The sequence below is a fragment of the Carettochelys insculpta genome, chromosome 20, assembly GCF_033958435.1.
Source record: "Carettochelys insculpta isolate YL-2023 chromosome 20, ASM3395843v1, whole genome shotgun sequence".
In the NCBI taxonomy this organism is placed as follows: Eukaryota; Metazoa; Chordata; order Testudines; family Carettochelyidae; genus Carettochelys; species Carettochelys insculpta.
The window spans coordinates 1,537,278-1,553,511 of NC_134156.1; the positions used below are offsets into that span (position 1 = coordinate 1,537,278).

A 16,234-nucleotide genomic window follows, 5' to 3' on the forward strand; every position below is an offset into this window, starting at 1 on the left:
ACAGTGGTGCTGGGGTTTAGGATAAGGCCCAGTCCTGAAATATTTCCCATGGGCTATAGCTTTCAGTGTGTGAGCTTATCTGAGGCACTGTCCCCATCTGAGACTTGTCTAATGGCAGGAAGATTGAGCAATGCTCTCTGTGGGAGGGAATATGTGCATTCAACACCCTAGCTCTGAACTGCATGCAGTGATCCCCCCATGCAAGCAGGGCCTCTGGGCACTCAAGAGATTCACTCCGCGAGTATCTCATGCACACACAGGAATGAAACACACTGATTGTTTAAGTGAACCCAACAGCTATCTCCTGACTGGCAGGAGCAAGGGCGGGATGACGTGGGTTGTAAGAGATGGTGGCATTTTAAAGCTGATTGAGTCTGAAAGGTTCATTTCTCTCAGATGGAGGGAATGTGCCTGAAATCACCAGGGGTTCCAACAGAGATAATCCTCCATTGCATGTTCATAAGATGGGTGTTGCTTATCTTTGCCATCCTTACAGAAATCCCCTACCCCTTGTCTGAAATCAAACCATGTTTAGAACCTGACTCTGTTCCACTTTGAAAATACTTCACACTAGGCCATGCCCACGCCCTATGAACAGCAGGCAGAATCAGCACCACACAAGATCCCTTCCTCTAGCCTCAGCCCCTATTCAGGGGTCGGTGCTTTGAGTCCTGCTAGGCAGGAATCCCCCCAAGGCTCTCGTCGCACTTTAGCTTACAACATCCCGGCTAACGGCAGTGCTACAACACTCACTGCTGCAAACACCCCTCATAGCGCCCCCCCCGCCACCAAGTCCCCATAGCGCCAGGAGCCGCAGGGGTACACGCCTGGTATGACACAGACAGGGAAGGGTGAGAGGTACTATTGGAGGGGGCACCCATTGATGACTCAGTTACAACTCCCGAATCCTCTGGGCCTTTGCCTGAGTTAGAGCAGCCCAGTGGTTACAGCAGTCACAACAGCTGGGGGTGCACTCTGCCTCACCCCCTGCACTAGAGCGGCAGGTCTCCAGCGTAGGGCCAAGCACACCAACCAAGAGCTTCCCCATGCAAGGGAACCCTGGGCATGGCAGAGGGGGCAAGACTCTGTCCCAGAGCACTGACGGCCCACGTTTCCATGTGTGCCTCTTACTCCTGCTTAACCCTGACTGTCTGAATACGCAATGCCGGACGCCCCGGCTTCTGCCTGCCCCGAGCGGCCGCTGACTATGCACCAAGCTGCGAGTGCTGCGCGCCAAGTCTGAGGGGCTCGCATTGGTCATGCAAATATTGACGCACAATGAAGTGCAATATGGCCTTTTGTGACTGGCCCAAGGTCACCAAGCAAGGCAGGGACAGAGCTGGAACCAAGGAACCACAGGCTCTGGCCTCATCAGTAGAGCACGAGTCCTTCCTGCCTGGGGAACTGTTCTGCCCCGGCCCCTGCCCTTATCCCAGTGCTCCCCAGTGCAGACATGTCCTCCCCCGGCATTTCCCGTTCTGCAGGCAGGGGGAGCTCCCCCTCAAGTCAATGGCTGTTCCATGCTGTGCTGCACTGCAGGGCTGGTCCCAGGCACCTGTTGCTGCATGACGACTGTGCGGGGCTGGTTAGGTCAGTGTTTGTGTCGTGGGAATGCCAGGAGTTGCTCTTTGCCTGCAGTGAGCCCCTCCCCGGGCAGGGTCCCCCCCAAACACTTGGGGAGCACAACCCCGGCTCTGACAGGCTGACAGTCCCAGGGCAGATGGAGGTCGGGAGATGGGGAACATCAGCAATGGTGAGGAACCATGTTTTGTAGTGGGAGTGCTGAGGGCAGAAGCCATGTCTCTGGGTTGTTGTGGGTCCTTCAAGTCGGGGCTGTGGCAGCATGACCCAGGTGGCCAGGTAGAGGCAAGTCAGCTCAGTTTGGTGAAGGCAGCCCAGACAAAGTGGGCCTGAGAGGGGGGTTTGCAGAGGAGCTCAGAGGGGCCTGTGCGGGAGAAGATGCTATGTGGGCAAGAGAACTCAGACACGCTGGGGTGGGGTGGAGAGGAGGGGGCCGTGCCCTGTCACAATACCGGACACAGCCTCTCTCTCCAGTCTCTTCCCATGGTTGCTGTTCTTACTCTCAGCTGGCACTTGGTGGTTGACTGAGCGCTAGGGACAGGGCTGCCCAGCCTCCGGGAGGGATGTTTGCTTCAATTCCCTAAAACTAATTGAGATAATTAAAATGAATATGCTCCTGGGGGATCAGAGTCCGTAAGAAGCACCTAACCCTCTCCATTACTGTCTACCTGAACTGGAAGACTAAGCCGGTGCCTCTGGGGGAGTGCTTAGCCACGTGCAGGGGGAAGGGGGGTCTAATCTGGTGTGTGATTCGTTTCCAGGAGAGTGAGCATAGCTGGGGCTTGGCTCCAACCAGGAGCCAAACTTCCCAGTCCTGAGTGTAAACACAAACTGGACTGACAGGAAGAGCTTTCCACTGCAACCCTTTACTGGTTTCCACCCTGAAGGAATGCAATGCTGACAGCCCACGAGCAAAGCATCAGTCACAGCAACACAGGGGACACCAGTATGCGGGTGGTTTGCTCCACCAGGCTGGAAAAACTGGAAGAGAAATGAAGATACCAGAAGCGCCAGTCAGTGAAACGAGGTTCTGCTCTCCGTTCAGCTGCACCTTCAGATGTGACACTACAGAAGCCGAACACAGCTGTTGGAAGACGTGTTGGCTCTGAAGCCTAATGGGACTAAAATGAGCTGGGTAAACGTGAATGAAGAAGCAACCTGCCAGAAAGCATCCGCTCCATACCAAATGGGCTGCTCATTTGCCCGAGTGTGGGCAAGATCTTGATCCCATCCAAAGAGAAGGGAAAGGAAAGGCAGCGCTACATGTACTACCTCAGTGTGTGCTGATTAGAGGGGTTCTAATTCTTCCATAATGTTGGGTGTGATCAAAATGATTCCTCGTAAAGCGCGCCAGGGGCTGAGCTTTTCCCTGCTCTAGCTCCAGTGCAGTCAGGCGGAGGAGGAATTTGGCACCATGTAAATAGCTCTGTTTTAGCTGTATACTTTCTCACTGGAAAAGCTACATGGAGTGCAATGGAAGGAGCTGTAAATACTTGATCTTACTGCCCTGCCACGCAATTAGTCTCACTGCAATTAAATGCATCCTTCTCATCAGAGGGAGGGTTGCAGAATCAGGCTCTGAAGCACTGTGAAAGGCTGTCTGCTAACAGAACAACAAGTCTCACTCAGCTGGATGCTCTACCTTTAGTGCAGCAGATGGGATAGTCAGATTTGTGTAACTGCACAATCATATCTTGGGAGGGTGGGTTATGGCACAGCTTTTAGTAATACTCCTTCGAGGTGAGCTTGTTAGGGACCAGATTCTGCTCCCAGTTATGCCTGTGTACATCCGCACTATTTCCGCTGTCATCAAGGGAATGATTCTGGATTTATACGCCTGTGACCAAGAGCCAGCTCCAAACATAATATCAGCTGCTGGCCCCAGATTCAAGCCAGAAGCAGAGCAGATCCTTTGCTCACTATATGTCTGGGGGCAGGACACTCATGGAGGGGGCATGTCAGCACAGCAACACTGACGTCAGCAGCAACACCAATTTATGCCACCCAAGGGCCCGGTTTCAAGGCTTGAAACTTGGAGAAGAGAGATGAGCCCTTCCTGCCTCCAGGCCATAGGCTCTCCCACCCTGACAGAACCAGTGACTTCAGGGATGGTCCTACAGGCTGAGGGCAGAGCCAGGCCCACGGACCTCCAGTGACATTCCTGTGCATGGCTCCTTCAGAACAGACCACCTCTTTGCTGGCCACAGATACCACAGCACCTTTGTCTCTCCTTGGTTTGCCTTGGCACCCCAGGCCCTTCTACCTGCCACTGGGCAGGTGACTGTAGTTCCAGTTGCCTGCTGCCCTGCAGCGAGTGCATTTCAGACAGGCCCGGGTCAAGGCTATGCAGCATTTAGGATCCTGTTGGAGACCGGGCACAGCCAGGGGACAGCACAGATCAGCTCAAATTACTTATGGGGACTGGGTAGCATCCACTAGGCTGTTGGCACTGGATTCTTCAGCCCCGCCACATGGTGCTCCCTCTTGTGCTTGCCTGGGAGACTGTTGTCTCCCAGTATGGGGTCAGGAGCAGCACACAGTCTGAGTAAAGGGGGACCAGTGGATTCAGGGAGCTGGGGGTTTGGCACAGACAGGCTTGTTCCCATCACGGCTAAAATAATCTGAGGAAGGTCTGGGGAGCTAAAAGGCACTTTCTGGTTCCTACTCTAGCATCTAGGGACCCGTTCACGGCCTCAGTGAGTGGTCCCTACCACATTCAAGGTCCAATTTCACAATCACGGGATTTTACAAATGGAAACATCATGATTTCAGCTATCTACACCTGAAACGTCACCATGTTGGGATGGCAGGGATCCTGACCCAAAATGGAGTGTGTTGGTGGGGGGCACATGGTTGTTGTAAAGAGGGGTGCACGCTGCTACCCTTACTTCTGCTCTGCTGCTGGTGGCCGTGCTGACTTTGGAGCATAGCAGCTGGAGAGTGGTTGCTGCTGTCCAGGAACCCAGCTCTGAAGGCAGCAGAGAAGAAGAATGGCACAGTACCGGCACTGCCACCCTTACTTCTGCACTGCTGCTGGCGGTGTGCTGCCTTCACAGCTGGGTGCCCAGCCAAGAGCCTCAACAAAAGTCAGGGTGGCAGGCAACCCCTGACCTGCAAATAACCTTGTGATTCGCTCTGCAACTCCCCTGAGAGTCAGGTCCCCCAGTTGGAGAAATGCTGGTCTCCTCCATAGAATCTGTTCTTTTGAGTGCTTCTACCCTACACAACACAGACTTCCTGGGAGGAGAATTTGGCCTGTATTGTACTCTGGCATGCACGATCCCACCCAGCAGGCTCTGCAAAGGATTGAGCTGGCCAGTCATTCAGCACCACACCTCCACTCCTCTCCGCAGCTCCCTTGCTTGGTCTCAGCTGCCTCCCTCCTGCCCCATCTCCGGCCACGTCTGAGACAGCTATGACTGTGTGCTTCAGCTGTAACCACTGAAGGAGACATCCAGAGAGAATGGCACACAGCTGCGTGCTCAGGTTTGTGCTGGAACATGGCAGAAGTGACATACGGGGTTACATTGCCGAGGATGGCTGGGAGATGCTCTCTGGAACATCTAAGCTTCAACTGGAATGATTGTTCATTTTCATGGATCACACCAAACCTTCTGCAAGGGGAGTGAGGGCAGGCTTTGGCTCTTGGCTGCCTGTGGGAGCCAGGGACCCACGCTCTGCAGCAGGGCTGGGAGCCAATGGAAGGGCTCATGGATCTTCAGGCTTTGCCCTTCTCTGTAGACCTGGTGCCAGCTCCATTTGGACCTCTGCACCTCTCCCACCCTAATTGCTACCCACCTAAAATGACCCTCCCCATGCCCCTGCCACATGCGCCATTTCTAAGGCCCTCATTTGATGAACACAGGAGCTTCGTCAGCTGGAGCAGCTACCTCCATAGCTGAGCTGTGAATAACTCACCACTCGGACTCCAACAAAACAAAAGAGCCAAAAAGAAGTCATGTAGCACTTCAACAAAGTAATTTACTAGGACCCTCTTCTTCAAGCCTTCTCCATTAGCCCTGATTACCAGGAGGGGCTGGAGTCGAATGGAAGAGAACAGATGGGGGGAGGCTGGAGTCCAGCTTAACAGAGACCCCCAATTTGCAATCTGCACCAGGAACAGCTGCCCCCTGTGGCATCAGAAAACAGAAACAGCTGGTCCAACTGAGCAGCCTTTTCATCCTTCCCTGGTGTTGCTCAGTTAAGATCTCCTGAACAACAAAGAACTCCGCGCGTGGTGCATTTGAAACTGGGGAAGTGGCTGAGTTTGAGGTGATTGTGAGTGCATGTGTATGAAGTCTGAGGGTTCTGCAGCTGTTTAGCTAGAGGCAGGAGGCAATATTCCCCAAAGGGAGAATTTTTCACTATTTTTCTTGCAAAAGCCACTGCACAGATTTCTTTAAAAACCTTACATGGGAAAGTCAATTGTCCTTTGATGAGTCACTTTGCCAGACTCAGTCACTAGCTATGAGACTCAGGAATGTTCATCTGTTTTAAGTACAAATCGCAATGAAATCTTAACTGTAGGCTCTGTAAGGGCCAGGTTCTGATCTCATTCACACTGGCGTTACAGCCATGTGATTGGGGAGTGACCCACGATTTAACAGGTATGGTAGAGCTCAGAATCAAACACAGAGCTACGGTTACAGTGAAATATTATTCTTGTTTTCTATGCAGCATTGGAAATGCAAATGAGTTAAAGCGGCAAATCAACCGAAACATGAAAGGAGTCCCTGTGAGCTCACCACAGAGCAGGCTTGTTCATGACTACACTGGACAGTGCTGGGAAAACGGACCCCTCAGGGAAGGTCAGCTGCTGCTATCTGGCACAGGCAGGACATATTGCCAACTCAGAGAGTGCCTTCAATCCAAGGAGCTCAGAGTATGTTATACACAGCAAGTAGCACAGCAAACCCCCAGAGACCACCGTGAACTAGGGAAGGACACCTAAACTCACAACTAAAATGCTACCAGACCTGGGGGGGCACCAGTGACTAATGTCCCTCTATAGCAATTGAAGAAAGGAAGTGGAAACTGAAGGAAGCATGGCCAGGATACCAGGGCTCAAGAAGAATGTCCTGAGATACTTCATGACCACAGACGGCCATAAGACTTTGGATTTGCATTTCATCAGCAACAGTGCCTCCAACAGCGTCGTTCCCGAGCAGCGTTCTGGAGCAGTGTGCCCACCCAGGCTGAATCGGAGAGAACGCTGCCACCTACCGTACCATCACAAAATGTGAGGTTTTTCATGCAGCTGATGGATTTCCATTCCAAAACAGCTAAATGCAGCGCCTTGCACAGCGAACAGTTAACACGGCTACCTCTCTGAACTGGCTGTACCAGCCACACTATTTCCTGCACTACCTACCCTTTCCTTGGAAATCAGCTGTCAAACTATTACCCTTCCCATCCCGACCTAGCTCACGAGGGCCAAAAGAATCAGAGCACAGGGTGGCACAGTAAAGGAAAGTGACCCATGCTTAGGAAAGATACTCAAAGCAAACCAGTGTCCTGCCACAGAAGAACAATGGGACTTGAGAGAGAACTCGGGAGGAGGAGCAGCTGGAGGAGAAATGGCATGGCAGACTTTCCAAGGAACGTCAGGGTTATGAAAAGAGCAGAATTACACTGACTGAGACCCAGACCCACAAAGGTATTTTGCCCCCTTGCCACTCCTAAAATCAATGGAAGCTAGAACTTTAAATCCGTCTGTGGAGCTGTTTGAATGGTGCCCACACTGTGCTTGTACAACAGACCGGTGAGGGCATTGGCAGTAACTGTGTGTATAGAATTTGCTGCTCCATGACTCAGAAGATATTTGCATGCATGAACAGTTGTTGCAGGAAATGCCTGCTTGCATATTTTGCAGACACAACTTAGGGGCTGTAAAAACTGGACCTCTCCTGCAAGGAAAACTAGGCTAATTCAAAAGAACACTCTTCCTTCTACTGCCACGATGGGCAAGTGGCAGCATTTTTTTCCCCCTGAAAGAGTCCCAGGCTCACACGGCAGTGTAAAGAGAGAGCCAACTCAGAGCTGAACAGAGAAAGTCTAAGAACATGACAGAAGTGGAGGGCACTTCATCTGGCTAAGAGAGTAGCCAGCAGTGACAAGCAGAGCAGAATGTGTCGACCCTCCCCCACCCCACCCCCAAACACACACACTCCGGCTGGGTTCTAGAGCCTGTCATTGACAAGGGCTCGGAAACACTGCTGCAGATTTTTCTTTATCATGTCGACGTACTCTGAGATCAATGACATGTCTTCTTGAGATAGCTCAACAGCCACCCAGAATTAGAAAAAAAAACATTGAAAAAGGTATCTGATCTCCAGAGAGCCAGAGATCAGTGACTAGTTGTAACTTGAGGAGCCTGGAGTACCAGAGGAACTATCGTGACTGAAAACCAACGCTGAACTTGAAGCCACTGTTACCTGGGTATTGACTATTAGCACTAAAGAACGGTAATTAGAAAGCAGGTAATTCAGGAACTTAATTCAACCCAAAGGCTTGTATAAAGGTCAAGAACCGGTGAACCAGCACAAACTCCTGATACGGTTTAATCACCGAAAAAAATCGAGTGGTGTCAGGGTCCTGGATTCAGGAGCACGGCCTTTGCGAAGGGCTATGGAAAATGATGCTGCAGCTAGGAGACAGGCAGAGAGGTCAACTAATTTTGACTAGGGAAGCAGAGCCCAGATCTTCAGATTGCAGTGGCAGAGTAGTCGTCACTGGACCATGCAAACTGTCACCAGACACTGTGGGTGGTTGTTTCAAGTTTCCAGGACACAGAATGAAAAATTACTCCCACACAGACACAGGCACAGACTTATATGGAGCCCCATTCTGCTCTCATGATGCTTCTTAGCACAGTACTTAATTTCATGGACTTCCTGGAGACTGCCCTGTTTTAAACTGGTCTAACATGAACACAATTAGGTGTAGAGCTTCATCATTTCCTCCACAACTGTGCAAGAGTGAGAGAGGCTGTTAAGTGAGCTGAACTGACTCAGGGTGCACACTGAGTGACAATCTTTACTTTTCTTTGTTAGTTAAGCAGCTGCCTCTGGGTGATATACCATTTTTTAAAAAACAAAACAAAGCAGGATGAGCTGCTGAAACCCTAACATCCCTGGAGGAGTGGGACCTGGGAGTGAACACAGAGAATGGGCAATTCAGAAGGGGCAGATGGAGAATCAGAAGAATGGACCAAGCGTAGTGAGTGTGGCAGGACCCTTTGGAGAAGAAGGGAGTCAGGCACCACCAGTGGGAAGCAGTTAGGAGGAAGCAGGACAGAGTGTGCACAAGAGACGTGGGTGAGTCAGATCAATGAGATGCAGTGGAGGAGAATGTGGGAAGAGACAAGCATCAGAAGAACCCAACAGAGCAAAAGCGAGAAGGAAATAAAATCAGCTAGACAATCCATCTGAAAAGATGTATGTTCTTAACTCTCTTTCACTGCTCCGTGGAGGTGCCTGGCTTGAAGTGCTGTTCACCAGATGTTGACTAAAGAACCTCACACAAATCCCTTGTCCCTCACCTATTCGGCTGCTGATACCATAACTGGACATTGGATCTGAGCCAGTGCTGGCCTGAGGTTTGAAAAACCAACCCTGTGAGCCGTTTTACCCACCTCACCTATTAAGGAGATACAGGCCTTGAAGAATGGATCTGCCTTTCACTAGTGATTTTCCTGGCAAGCACAGGGGCTTAAGACTTCCAGAAGAATGAAAGAATTAGGAGAATTCTCTAACCCATAGTTTCCTCATGTATAAAATCTTCCAACTATTTACCAGCTCTAATATGATATGGTGCAGTTTTCCTGCAGCTGCAAGCAGACAGTTCCAATGCCTCTGATGTTGCTCAGGGTTTTGCCTCAAAGCAGAGAAGTGAAATGCACAAGTGAATGGTTCATTTTGCCATGGGTACTACCAACACTACAGTACTTGGGACAGCTACGAAAAACTAAATAAACAGCCCAGGGAATTACTCATGTGAAACAGGATGCAAAAATACAGAGGCGGGGAGAAGGAGAGTAGCAGAAGCATTTCTCCTCTTCCCTCCTTGTACCAACCAGGATGACGTGGGAGATGGGTAGAGTAGCAGCAATCCTATGCTCTCCCAGTAGCAGCAGATTCTTGAGTTCATATGCAATTTGTGCAGCTTAAGAGGAACAGATCTTCAAATTTACCAGACTTGTAGTAGCCAGAGGAGAATACAAAACATGGAGCCACCAAGCAAGACTGAGGGATAGTGCCACAGTAGAAGTCCCAGAAGTCTCTCCTCTTCTCAGCAGTTGGACGAGGTAGAGAGAGGAAATCTGGGCTTCTTATCAAGGCATATACCTTTCTTGTACCCAGTCCTACCATAACCACCCCAATCTTTCTTACCTGGCTCCGTCTAGTGCAGGAGGTGCATTTCTTCTCACGGTCCAGTCTGGTAAATTTCTCAGATCTGACTGCACAAATATAAAGAGTTTTCCCTCTGTCCCTGAGGCAATGAATGGAGCAGTTACTTCTGCTGAAGACTAAAAAGGAGTCAATACTACTAGTATTGAATTATTTACGGACTGTAAGAAGGGATTTTGGGCTCATGACTCCCAGAAGAGGAGATTCTGGGTCATTCATCTAAACCACGGAAACAGATAACGGGTTTTAAAAACAGCAGAGATGTTTGTGTTGTTGCCATCAAGGATTCTGTAACGGGCTCTCTTTGTTTAAATGAGGACATGGTCATATATAATTTAAAAAATATCCATGTAGAAAGAAAAAAGAAGCATCATTGTCGCCGCACATGTGTTTGCGGGGAATTCCAAGTGAAAACACCAGTTAGTCAAAAATGTTAGAAATCAGCCTCATTTCATCCCTAGAATGCCCCATAACTCCCAAGTGGTGAAGTGAGACCAAGTTGTACAAGGTCAAGCAGAAGGATTTTTAAATATTCCAAAAGTCAATTTGTTTAAAATAGTTGAACTACTTCCACAGTTTGGGGTGTATTTTAGCTTTTGCTTTTCAAACTAGCCAGATGGGCTATTTTTACAAATCATCCATAATATTGCAATTGTTTCTGCTTATTTGAAAACCAAAGCAGCATTTCTAATTACTTCAGAGGGATAATCCAGGGGTCTCAAAAAAAGAAGAAGAAGAAGAAAAAGACCAAATGTTCACTTTTGAGATGAACGCATATATAGCCCAGGAAAAAGTCAGTGGCTTGTCTCCTATGCTAGTGAATATTCTGTGCATGTATAAACTATCCACTTATGAACCTGACAGCCATGGAAATGCTTCTTTTAAATGAGCAAATGCTACTGCTGCTGCTGGAAAAGGTACCCAAGAACTTTCTCACTATTCACATGCTATCCCCATACCACTTTCTCAAACTGCCCTCTGGAGCTTTTCTTTGCAGACTGTATTTTAGAGCTTGGTCCTGCTCTACTTGAAATCAGTAGGAATCTTGTCATTGATGTTGGTGGGCCAAAACTGGGCCCATCACGAGTTACTCCCAGGAATGTGTTGGTTTTTGTTTAAGCTGTCATGCACATCACTCTGAAGATTTTGGTGGGATGCACGTCCTAATATTTGACATACCCTGACAGCTGGCCAGTGCATTATTCCAGATTCTCTATACAACGCCAACTGACATGGCCCGAAATGCGTCACACTGTTGTTTCCTGGCCATTCCCACCATTCAGATGTTGTTCTCAGGAACTCAGATGCACAGTCCTAGCCTATATATTTGTACTATGTTTAGGCTGCAAACAATAAATTCTGCAGACCATGCATCCCCTATCAGCTGGAGACATGCTTCATAATATTTAAACCAGTGTGCCATGTTGATCTAATGCAGGTTAAACATCTATGAGACATATAATCTTTTATCAGCTACCACATTATAATAATAATCAAAGTCAAACAATTTTGTAAAGTGCACTGGAAGTCAGGCTTTTCAAGCACTCAATCTGCCACTCATCTCCCTCATCCACACACAGGTGATTCATTTTTACCAGAACTTATCTAAATAAAGCAAAAGAGGCATCAAAGGAATGGAAATGACAATAATAACTTAGACAAGTCTAGCAACGCTGCCTGTATCTCAATGGACGTAGGAGTAGTACCGTGGTATGCTAGCAAAAATACCATGGTGGATTTCCAAACTCCTCCACTTAGTGGGAAGATATTGGGCCCAAGTCCCCACCCCTAAAGTGAAGGGAACTCATTAAAGGGAATTGAGCAAGGCCCTACGATTGCATCAACTGATATAAACTGGCATAGCTGTGCTGAAGCCAATGGAGCTATGCAATTTACTGCAGTTGATGATCTTTTCCTAGAAACAAATACTCAGGCATCTATTCCTGATGTGACTGCTCTTGGAACCCCGATATTGTACAGATGCAGATTACCAAAGTGCAGCCATTGGAACTAAAGGAAACAGCTCCCATTCAGACACAGCAACTGACTTAATAATGCAAGGCCTTCCGTTTCAGCAGACATGCTTTGGTTGGGGGCTCCTCAGTGGGTGTGAATGGGGGTAGCTCTGGTGACTTCACTGTAGCTAGGGCCATGTACACCAGTTGAGAGTTTGGATGTCAGAATTTGTGCGTGAGAGGCAGAGACAGAAGATAAATTTTATGTCAAACACGTATCGAATGCAGAATTCCTCTTTGTGCCTTTTACTTTTTTCTTTCTCTGCGTAAGAAGCTAAAATTTCCATTCCCCAAACTATGTGGTTCACATTTCTATTTCAGCCTTTAAAACGCGGCCAGGGTTTTTTGATAAACACAGGAAATGAATTTTTAATTAAGATGATTTAAATTAAGCATTATCTGCCAAAGACACTTGCTTCTTCCCTTGCGAGTGTGTTCCAGTGCATTTATTAAGAAGTAATGTCCCATTGTTTGCAAGCTGATGTTTGGAGACTCCAGGAACATCCAGCATTCCAGTATTAGACAGCATTTTAAGGTACTAGATCACCAGAAATCAAAACCAGCTATGGACTCCACAGGGAAAAGGGGCATGGAAATCTGACCTTCATATTTTTAAATGGACTTATAGACAGCGACCCCCCCCCCCATTGTATTAACTGTGTCTCCTACAATTTCTCTATTAAAAGCTCTAAGCATGTCATACTTCTGCATAAAAAAACACACTTAGATACTCCCTAGCTCCCTGCAATCCAACCCCAAATGCACAGAGGGCAGGACCTGGAACTGGAGTTGTTTGGAAAATCCCTTGATGCCGTTTACCCCCCCACATACTATTTCATCACCTCGTTCAAGGGGGAAGGGGTTGCTAAGAGGCAACGTGGGAACAGGTGCTTTGGTAAGGTTTCACTTTACGGTCCTGTCTCTATGCTGACAGTGCAGAGGCCAAGGGGAGAACTCCCCCATGGCTCAGCCATGGAATTTGGGTGTGGTTGCTCGGAGCCTAGTGGACCCTACAACGTTGGAGTGAGTGGGGGGACGCAGAGTGAGGCAGAAGGAAAGGAAGGCAGGCGGAGTGGAGAGACCTGCAGGGAGAAGACCACGGAGGCTGAGCCTGCGAGCAAGGGTGGGGGAGCTGTCCAGCAGCCCAGGTGCTGAATGGCAACCAGAAGGGCATGGGATGAGTGGCATGGGCAGGGGCCCTAGGGCGAGGGGCTGTGAGTCCCCCGAAAGTGGGGAGAGTGCCTCACATCTGTAAGTGTTTGTTTGCTGGAGAACATGGAAGGGTTGGAAGAGGGGGCGGGTGAGGTCCTGCCCTTGCCATGGCTGGCTCACTGTCTCCCCTCACACGAGCATGCTCATCCTCTGTAGAGGGGACAGGCCAAGGGCTGCACAGAGACAGGAGCAGAGGCTGGTGAGGGATCAGAGGGTCTCTGCACCATGGAAGCTCATCTCTAGGGTGGGTTGGGGGAGCTTAGGGCATCATGGAGGTGTATGGTGCCCTGGGCCTGGAGTCTCATCTGTTGATGATCACCTCTAGGGTTTGGGGGTGAGGGGGTAGCAGCAGACTGCCCAGATAGGTGGTGAGGGGTGTCTCAATTTCCAATAATCCTCTGTGGGGTGGGCTTGGGGGAGGGGCATCCCCAAGGGAGCAGGCTGAGGGTGGGCATTCGGGCTGTCCCACAGAGGGCATTCAGGAGAAGCCACACTGTAGAAAGGTGTCCCCCTGTTGAGGTTCTTCATGCAGCGTGGCCCATGTGGAAGGCTTTGGAGCACCCCAGGGTGTGAACTGTGTGAGAGGTTGGGGGCTGCCCAGAAAGGGGTGGGCTGTTTGGGGGTTAAGGATTGTCCTATAGGAGGTATCACCTATGGAAGTTTGTCTCCCCAGGAGAGATGCATAGGGAGCTGGGCTGTCCCAGAGGACATGTGAAGGGGAGCGAGGGGGTTTCTCTTGGGGTCTCACTTCTGGACATCCATCACCCTGGGTGTGCTATGAGTGGCTGTCCCAGGGGTGCAGGGGGCCCTCAGGGGGTCTCAAGTGTGTCTGTTTATCTCCCCTTGTGCACTGCATGGGTGCCTGGGGTATCTCAGAGGAGGCCCTGCATGATTCTCATCTGCAGAGGCTGATCTCCTGAGGCAGACTGAGTGGGAACTGAGGGTGTTCCCAGGGGGCTGGAGTTAGGGGTGGCTGTCCTGCACCAGGTGGGCTGCAGGGGGCTGGGGTTATCAGGGGGATGTCCCAGCTGTTGCAGGCTGTATCGGATGGGGCTGGGGCTAGGGAGGGGCTGTCCTGGCCTAGCCAGGCTGTGTGGGGCTGGAGTCACGGGGGCCTGTCCTGGTGGAGTGGACTGTGGGTGGGGCAGCCTTTCCCAGCCAGGCTGGCTGTGTGGGGCTGGAGCTATCAGGGGCTGTCCCAGCAGGATGGGTTGTCTGGGGTTGGGGTTACCTGGGCCGTGTTCCAGCGGGTGGGGGACCTATCCTGGAGCGACAGGCTGTCTGGGGCCGACCTGACCGGGTGGGCTGGTGGGGGGAGGCCTGGCCCGGCAGGACGGGCTGTCTGAGCCTGCAGGAGGGGGACCTGGAGCAGGCTGCAGGGGCTGTCCGGGGCGGGGGACCTGGGGCAGGCTGCGGGCGGGGGACCCGGGAAGGGCTGCGGGGGCTGTCCGGGGCTGCGGGCGGGGGACCCGGGGCGGGCTGCGGGGGCTGCCCGGGGCTGCGGGCGGGGGACCCGGGGCGGGCTGCGGGGGCCTGTCCGGGGCGGGGGGTCCGGGGCGGGCTGCGGGGCCTGTCCGGGGCGAGGGGTACGGGGCGGGCTGCGGGGCCTGTCCGGGCCTGCGGGCTGCGGGGGCTGTCCGGGGCTGCGGGCGGGCGCTCCCCGGCTCTTACCTGTGGATGTTCATCTCCCGCGGCGGGCGCCGCACCTTGTCGTAGGCGCCCTTGGCGAAGACGCCGGCCACCAGCACGAAGGCCACGGCGCCGCAGGAGATGTAGACGGTGGCGTTGGTGCTGTCCTTGGCGGGGTCGTACTTGTCGGGCGCGGCGCCGTCGGGCGGCGAGGCGCGCAGGCCGGGCGTGGTGATCCAGCCGGGGCTCTGGTAGTTGCGGCACTGGCCCTGGTCGAGCTTCTCGGCGCGCTTGTTGCAGCAGAAGCGGTAGTAGCAGGTGCCGCAGCAGTAGCGGAAGCCGCTCTGGCTGTTGTTGCACTCGAACTCCTTGTCCCACTGGCCGCTCACGTCGTAGTAACCCCAGCACGTTTCGTGCGCCGGGCCCGGGCCCGCGGCCGCCCCGCCGCCGCCGCCGCCGCCGCCCCCGGCCCCCGGCCCCGGCCCGGCCAGCGTCTGGTTGAGCTCCTTGGGCGGGCGCGGCGGGCGGCGGGCCGCGCCCTGCGTCCGGTTGCCCTTGGCCCGCGGGGGGCCGGCGGCGGGCGCGGCCAGCAGCAGGGCCAGCAGCTGCAGGGCCAGCAGCAGCAGCGGCAGCGGCAGGGGCCGGCGGGCCATGGCGAGCGGGCGGGCGCAGCGATCAGGGGCCCCGGCGCCGCCGCCCCATGGGGGGCCCCGGGCACAGCAGGGGCCGCCGCCCGGCCGCGGCGCTTCAGGGGCTGGCGCCAGGCTCCGACGCCCGGCTCTGCAGAAGCCCCTTCATGCCGGCAGGAAGCGAGAGGAGCTGCCCGGAGCCCCGGCCGGCTGCTCTGCGGAGATCGGCGCGTCCCGTCCGGTCCCGGCCGCTGCTCCTCGGGCCACTGGCTGGGGAGAGACGGGGCCGGGGTCAGACGGGGCGGGGCAGTCCGAGCCGAGCCGAGCCGAGCCGCGGGCCGGGGAGGACTGGGACACTCCGGGGGCAGGGAACGGGCGCTGTCCCCACGCAGGACGCAGGCGCTGGGGGCCCAGCCCGGCGCGGCGCGGCACAGCCCAGCCCAGCCCGGGCGCAGCCCTGCGCTCAGGAGCGGGGGGCAGGGGGCCGAGCGAAGGGGGACAGCCCGGGTCCGGGGGCAGTTAACGAGGGGGACAGCCCGGGGCGAGTGGGGGCAGTTAGCGAGGGGGACAGCCCGCGGCCGGGGGCAGTTAGCGGCTGGAGGGGGGGACAGCCCGCGGCCGGGGGCAGTTAGCGGCCGGGGGGGTGGGAGCAGCCCCGGGCCGGGGGCAGTTAGCGGCCGGGGGGGGGGACAGCCCGCGGCCGGGGGCAGTTAGCGGCTGGAGGGGGGGACAGCCCGCGGCCGGGGGCAGTTAGCGGCCG

At 53.2% G+C, this 16,234-nt stretch overlaps 1 protein-coding gene across 1 annotated transcript in view; it reads right to left on the reverse strand.

Moving 5' to 3' along the window:
• Positions 1-15,498, reverse strand: part of SHISA6 (shisa family member 6) — a 201,838-nt gene extending 186,340 nt beyond the window's left edge. The window contains exon 1 of the mRNA XM_075015000.1: positions 14,888-15,498. Within this exon, the coding sequence (XP_074871101.1) occupies positions 14,888-15,498 (611 nt within the window). The remainder of the gene's footprint in view (positions 1-14,887) is intronic.
• Between the last annotated feature and the right edge of the window lie 736 nt (positions 15,499-16,234).